This window comes from Pollicipes pollicipes, unplaced genomic scaffold (genome assembly GCF_011947565.3).
Source record: "Pollicipes pollicipes isolate AB1234 unplaced genomic scaffold, Ppol_2.1 Scaffold_1600;HRSCAF=1878_pilon_pilon_pilon, whole genome shotgun sequence".
NCBI lineage: Eukaryota > Metazoa > Arthropoda > Thecostraca > Pollicipedomorpha > Pollicipedidae > Pollicipes > Pollicipes pollicipes.
In genome coordinates this window covers 16,052,398-16,059,854 of record NW_023595962.1, presented here as the reverse complement: position 1 = coordinate 16,059,854, position 7,457 = coordinate 16,052,398, and the positions used below count along the sequence as shown (strand labels likewise).

At 50.0% G+C, this 7,457-nt stretch overlaps 1 protein-coding gene across 1 annotated transcript; it reads right to left on the bottom strand.

Moving 5' to 3' along the window:
* Window positions 1-204: 204 nt before the first annotated feature.
* On the bottom strand, window positions 205-5,592 carry LOC119089650 (C-factor). Its single transcript, XM_037212444.1, has 5 exons — window positions 5,281-5,592; window positions 4,132-4,183; window positions 3,314-3,504; window positions 2,317-2,472; window positions 205-1,473 (listed from the first exon to the last, which is right to left on the bottom strand). The coding sequence occupies exons 1-5, from the start codon at window positions 5,407-5,409 to the stop codon at window positions 1,249-1,251; spliced, it is 753 nt and encodes a 250-aa protein (XP_037068339.1). The 5' UTR covers window positions 5,410-5,592; the 3' UTR covers window positions 205-1,248.
* Between the last annotated feature and the right edge of the window lie 1,865 nt (window positions 5,593-7,457).

Below are 7,457 nucleotides of genomic sequence, written 5' to 3'. Positions count from 1 at the left end.
TCACCAACAGTTCAAGACGGTGGCACCGCAATTGGTCCCAAACACCGGGCTGATGTCTGCCCTGCCGTAACGTAGCCACATGGTCAGCGATAGCCCTGTAGTGGTCTCGAGTTATATATATATATATATATATATATATATATATATATTTATAACTATGTGAAGTATTTCGGGCTGGCTGAGCTCTGAACACCGCCGACTGCCGGCGACGTACGGGGTCAGGTCGGGTACCCACCATGGATGGTGTGGGATAGACGATTTCCGACGCACACAGGTGATGACGCAGGCCCGTAATACATTCTGAACGCCTAGAAAAACTATATGACAAGTTTCACGTTTAAAAAAAACGTTTACAACTTTTCCTGGGACAATACCAAAAGCCCACTAGACAGGTTTTGTTTATCAAAATAGCGTTCGCAGCCTCTTCCACGGAATAAAACAAAGCGATTTATTGCGATCGCGGAAGTAACATCCGCAGCACTGATGAAGCGAGGTGCTTGTCCTAAGAAAAAGCATGCTTTCTTGCTGCTTAAGGCACAAATTTCCCACAATATAGACTAGGTCTTCTTCAGCCGTCACACCAAGGAATGCTGGTTGTAGATCCAGCGGGACTCAGCCGAACATCCCCTGGCAATGACGACTCCCTGGTCGCACGGGCTGGGAGAAGGCCCGAGGCTGACGCACGAGCGGGCTCCAGCAGGGGTTTAGCGCACCCCAAGGTGGCAGTCCGGAGACACACGCGGCGCTCTTGAGGCCGCGTGCCACGGATAGCGGCCGAGGTACCGGGTGAGCTCGAGGCTGTTTATGAGTTCCAAACGAGTGTTCATACGCCCTTGGTCCCGACATTACTGTGACGTGCCGCTTTGGCGGGACTGACGAAACCACCAAAGGTTCCTTTCTCATGATCACTACCTCCGCGACATATAACGCCATGTCAAAATCGACAAGCCTCAATCAGCCGGGGCGCGAGAGAAAGCTATCAGCCACAAATCAGACAACACTACGCGTGATTAAAGTCAAATGAGTACGCATAAATCACGGACAGCCAACACCTGAGCGTCCTCTAGCGTCCCCTGAAGCGCCCAGCAGATTAGCTCAGCACTACAAAGCCTGCGGCGAGTCTGCCACTGCGACGCCGGTCCGTTGGCAGCACTGCGAGCGCGGTTTGGGGGTAACCATAGCAACCCTGAGTCCGTCCGCGGCGACAGCGTCCTCCGCGCTCGCCGGCCAGCTGCATCACCCGCGCGTCTACCACAGGATCGGCTCCCCGAAGTGGTCGACGTAGGTGGACGTGTGCTGGTTGGTCATCTTGGCCATGGCGGTGAGGATGCGGGAGGCGCTCTCCTCGGGCGCAATCTTGCCGTTGGCGCCGCCCATGCGCGTGCGCACCCAGCCCGGGTCCATGCTGACCACCAGGATGTGGTCCGGGCGGAGGTCGATGCCCAGTGAACGGGTCACCGAGTTCAGGCCCACCTGCCGGAGGGGCGCAGCAGAGGTCAGAAGAGGTCAGACTACAGCTGCCGGAGCGGCACAACAAAGGTCAGACCACAGCTGCCGAGGGGCGGTGCAGCAGAGGTCAGACCACAACTCCCGAGGGGCGGTGCAGCAGAGGTCAGACCACAACTGCCGAGGGGCGGTGCAGCAGAGGTCCGACCACAGCTGCCGAGGGGCGGTGCAGCAGAGGTCAGACCACAGCTGTCGAGGGGCGGTGCAGCAGAGGTCAGACCACAGCTGCCGAGGGGCGGTGCAGCAGAGGTCAGACCACAGCTGCCGAGGGGCGGTGCAGCAGAGGTCAGACCACAGCTGCCGATGAGCGGTGCAGCAGAGGTCAGACTAAAGTTGAACGTTCAGTCTGATTTCGGAACCGAACTATTCGGACAGCTCCATCTGAACAAGATCCACTTTCAGCTATGACATGTCTACACCTCAGATTCGCCCGGTCTGGAGCACACCTGGGGCTGGGGGAGTACAGCTGGGGGCTGCACCCACAACACATATCACCTATCTAAGATGCAGCAATGGGCCAAAGATCAGTGGCTGAGCCATGAGTAGGAAACGCGGATGCGAAGCACAGGCTAGGTGACGGTTTATCAACGGGCCAGTACTCAAATCCGACTGAGGTTACCGTGGAAGCATAGGCAGCCGTTCCCCAACAGGACACCACTAAAAATGCACAGGCAGCCACAACCACCGTCAAGAAACGCTAGTTCGAAATCGGGGAACTGGAACGTGGCTTTGCGAGACGCCGCGTCCAGAGCCAGCCGGCGCGGGTGCCGAGGCTCAACAAAGAGGTCCGTGCTGTGCCCGTCCACATACCTTGCTGGTGCGGTAGGCGTACCCCCTGCCGGACTTGTTGTCGTCGATCGAGCCCATGCGGGAGTCGATGTTGAGCACGGCCGCCCGTCGGTCCGACATGACGTCTCCGGCGAAGGCGGGGTCAGCCGCGGCCGCTCGCAGCAGCGGCAGGAACGCCTGCCGGCCGTCCAGGGGCGTCACCACGGGATCTGTGACGTCACGCCACGGGACAGACTCACGAGACGTCACGGGCCATTCTTTGTGCCCTTGCGACGAGCACACGGACGAGCGATGCTATTCGTTGTGCCCTCAGGCCGCGGGATGCCAAAGCGTGACACAAAAAGCAGCATGAGCTTGCGAACCGGGTGTCGTGACGTCACAGCAGGGAACAGCTTGTGACGTCATAACGTGGACCGGTCCCAGGAACGTCCCACCACAGGCTGACCCTGACAGAACAGGCGGAACGCCCGTGGCACACATCACGAACCGCATTCCGGACGTTTCCGCGGCCCTGTGGACGCCACATACTCAGACGACTCTTTGCTATCACACTCAGACTCTTCCGGGGTTTTCTCCCGCTCCATACCTCACGGCCGAGTTTGCACACAAGACAGCCTAAAAATATCTGCAGTTTACTTCGTTCCCACGACCTAATATTGAAGGCGAGCTATCACAATTTCCCTATGGCAGGCCTATGCCCAAGCTGGACATGTGGCCTCTGTGGCCTGTGCTGTCACATGTAGCCCATGCCAAATCCCAGGTGATGGAAGGCATACCAATCATGACAATTGGATAAATAAAGATAATGATAAAAACTTCCAAAAGTGTGGTTCAGACCAACCTAGACATTACATGGTATGAATTAAAACATGAGACTACCATCAAAACTGGTCACCACTTTCGACCTCATCCCCTCTTCACAGTTCAACATCCAGCAACCAAACCAAAGCTAACAACACCTTGTACATGGTGTGACTGCTAACAAGTACCATACTAATCATGCAAGCCTTGACATCACCTTGGTGAGCATGAGTGGGGCAACACAGTTGATCCTGAAGAGCTGGACCATGTCCTCCGAGGTGACGGCAGACAGGTCCCAGCCACGACTAGCTGAGCCTGCATTGTTGATGAGCAGGTTCAGGCCCCCGTCCTTGACGACATTCGACACCTCCTGCACCAGCCGAGGATAGCTGGCCTCCTCGCAGACATCTGAGGTCACAGGGGAATTTCATCAGGGATATAATGAAAAGCACTCATGAATGCCTCACATCCTGCTGGCAGCAGATAGGGGCCACTTCACAGCCTTACATTTTGGTGTAAACACAGATCCTCAGCCCGCACCTGGATCTCATGGTCCACTTTAGGTGCCTAGCCTATGATGTGAAACCTTCATCAGTAATCTGGTGTCATCTGGTTTGTTAACATAAAATGTGTGGCACTTTCAACTGCCCCCACAAGATAGAGGGTGAAGCTTCCTGCTGCCTGTGCTGTTGTATAGTTGGTGTCATCACATAGTTGATGCATAGTAGTTAATAGTTAATGCCCATGTATATGGTCCCCCCTCCCCCCCCCACCAGCACTCAACAAAAATGTGCAGCATTGGGTACCCTCAGAACCCACTGCCTGCTGTATTCATATAACAAAAGCCATTAAAAATATAAAAAAGGAATTCTGGTATTCATGATCAGGTTTAAAATGACTGCTGGGAAAGTTTTCTTTAAATGATGATAAGAAACTTGACATAAAATATTTTCTGACAAAAGTTTTCTGTAAAGAAAACAATAAACAGAATAGATGAATACACTTTTATCTCTTAAAATTACATCCAGTACTCACCCAATTGAAGAATGTGAAGATTGGAGTGACTCTTTTGAATGTCCTGCAAATCCTGCAAAATACATGCTTTTAGACAACTCAGTAACCAGTCCGAATAAAAGCGTACAGATCATGGTCACTTGGTACCATGGTTGCAATTGGTAAGCTTGCACAAAAAAGTATGCTGGTTCACAAAGTAGCCTTTCCTATTTCAATTTTTTTGTGCATTCTACTTGAGAAGTGTATGCATTGATTCAAGACAAGACAATTTACAATGTTGAGCAATTTTGGAATTGCACAAGCTTTAAATACTTGCTGACATCAGGACTTGTTTGTTGTTTAATTACCCTACATTCTACAAAACAGGTTATCAACATAAGAATTTGATGGTTTGCAGTAATAACAGCACAAATATGCATTTTAGCAAAAACGTCAAGGGTGTCACCTTTCAACATGCAAAAATGTCTGTACTCATAGAAAAGAGGGTTAAATGGTTAAACAGGCTGATGGTAGGCATAGTGTGTAGTGTGTAGCTCTTGCAGTGTTTAACTGATTTCATACTAGCCACATTTTTACCTACCATTTGCTAGCTGATAAGTAACAAACGTGGCAGGCCAGGTGATAAGAGCAGAGATATTGCATGTCTATATGGATAGTGTGCTGCTCATCAGACTCTGGGAGTTAACTCTGACCCCACTTGACTTCACAACAGTTGAAGTTGGAGCCTTAATGAGCCATACAAAGTCAGATAAAGTCAAGATAGCACCAGTTGAACCATTCTGCAAGTTTGTAGGCCACACAGTCTTAGACATACAATGGTGTCTGGAATCTTTAATAAGTTAACTCAACTACGGATTGGCACATCATGGATCTTGATATTCTGATGCAGGGACAGCACTTCACAAAATAAACTAGGAGAGCTTGATGAGGCGAAATGACTAAACCTAGCCCCACCATGGTCCCATGTGTAATTCAGCTGCCAAGAACTGGAAAAGCTCACACACTTCCTTTTACACAGGTGCTTTTGTGCATTTCTTCCATGCCAGGAGTTGACATTGGTATGAGTGGACTGAAGGGGCTCATCACTGGTAAGAAAATCAGCACTTAAAACAGGTTTACAAACATTGTTTATAAATTAAAGCACACTCATTCTCGCCCACCAATGCATACCTTGCAATCTGAGGTATTCCTGCAAGTAGCAAACACAGTATCTGCAGGTTTGGGCCCCGATACAAGAAGACGGGTCAGCTCAAGCCCGATGCCACGATTCGCACCGGTTACCAGCACAGAAAACGGCATATTTCCCCGGGAGTTTCCTGCTGAGGACGCACCAAATGTCAATTTAAAACGAAATTAAATCGATGCGCCGATTCCGAGCACGTGCCGCCCACAGCCCCCTAACACCACAAGTGACTACACCGCTCAGTCCCGGCGCCTGTTATAGGGGTCCTCAAACCGCGCCGTCACGCAAACACAGCAATACCGGCCCAAGGATATCGGCCAAGTCGCCTTGATTCGGCAGCAAATGTTTTTCTTCCGGTAGATACAAAATATCCCTTTCGGCAGCCTTGTGCTGCCAAATCACGAAATTAGAGGGTTTTTCTTACTATGCGCCCAGGCAACTTTTGCTGTAAAAAACAAAAGACGCAATGGACACAGCAGCAACGTACGTGAAGAAGGCGGCCTGTTGACATATCGGCTGCATGGAACAGGACCAGAAAGAGTCAGGGAGCCGCTAAATAACTAGCGTTAACCGACGTCATGGGTTCAAGGTTTTCATATAGAGAAACGAGTTTCATTTTGCCGGAAGATGCTGGTTAAACGACGGCGTACTACTGAATAACAATTACATTATCGAGACGGTACTTGACGTTTCAGGATGTGCTCATCACCAAAAGTCCAACCTCATCCTGATTCTGGAGCTATTAGCACCGCTCGAAACGTCGAGTACCGTAAATATATCGTTATTTAGCGCTACAACGCCGCTTAACCGGCATCTCCTGGTATATGAATGTCGCAACTCCGCATTTAAGCTTTGTACTTATAATGCCCAAAAACCAGGGGCACAGGGTCTTCCTTACATAACATTTTGTTCATATTTAACAGGAGCAAAAGTATTGTGAAATAGTGTTTGGCTCTCTCGGGCATGGGTCAGGGGTGTACTTTCCTATTCGTTTTGGGGGAGCATCATCCTCCCCTAACTTTGGGAAAATGTGGGTAAAAGCCGGGAGAAACCTGTCTATTAGCATGATTCGTGGTCAGGTTGGGTCGTTCTACACCATTCAGTCCACCATCTGATTTTCCAAACTACGTCCCTGGCATGGGCGTAATCAGGTCTGAGATCGCGGGGACGAATCTGGATTGGGGGGGGGGGGGCAAGCTGGAAACTTGTTGAGACAAACAAACCCACAAATGATATTTTGAATTGGAAGATTTGAAGAGGAAAGCGGTCTACATAAAGGACGGGCAAAAAGTATATTTTTCGTTCCCAAATCTCCAAAGATGTTCCGTCATCACCGAGCATGGCATGGCAGTCGGAAGACAGGAGATGTGGGATAAGAGGCAACAGGACAGGGGAAGACAGGTTTTAGAGGGGAATATAACAACACAAGACAGGCGATGACTGGGCAGAACAGGAGACAATACGAGTCAGGGCAGGGCTGGAGATGACGTAGCAGAGCGAGGCAAAACAAGATGATAGCACAGCACAGCATAGCACACCATGTAACGAGGATTGGTAAACCAAAATTTGCTAAATTGCACAGAAAAGATGTTTTTTATCTTTTTCCTAATCCAAGTATGAACCACAGCTCTGGTACGCCCTGCGCTGCCCCCTCTTTCCATCCAGCCCTGGCCAGTGTCGTCGCCATTGTTGAACACCGTTCACCCGTCAGGTGAACACCCGTGTTCACCTGACTGGGGACACTGCAGTGTGATCTACGACCGGCGCGGGCGCCGGATGACAACCCACGATTCCGTGGACCGTGCACGGCGGTTTCGCGGACGCATGACAGACGCACTCAGTTTTGACTCACAGCACTCAACATGGAGAGTCAGTGGTTGGATCGCTTGTACAAAGAGTATAGATGTTGTCATGAAGTCCCAACAAAAATAGTAGGATTGGCGAAACCTTGTAATTATTTTTTCGCTTTCTCTTTTAATCATTAACTAACTAAAACAGTTTTTAAAGTTAGTCATAAAGTTTATCATCCAAGAACAAAAAATGCGCATAAGGGGACAACAGGCCTTTCGTGATGCTACCTCATGTGAAAATAGCATCGGAGAAGATAACGCAGCTTTTAAAACCACACGCTCGTATAGCCACTAAAGTGTATGCAAACCTTAAA

Coding starts and splice junctions, on each gene's coding strand:
- LOC119089650 (XM_037212444.1), bottom strand. CDS start 5,409: ATGCCGTTTTCTGTGCTGGTAACCGGTGCGAATCGTGGCATCGGGCTT. Junction 3,505..4,131: donor TCTTCACATTCTTCAATTGG/GTGAGTACTGGA, acceptor CTGTGACCTCAG/ATGTCTGCGAGGAGGCCAGC. Junction 1,474..2,316: donor ACGCCTACCGCACCAGCAAG/GTATGTGGACGG, acceptor CCCCTCCGGCAG/GTGGGCCTGAACTCGGTGAC.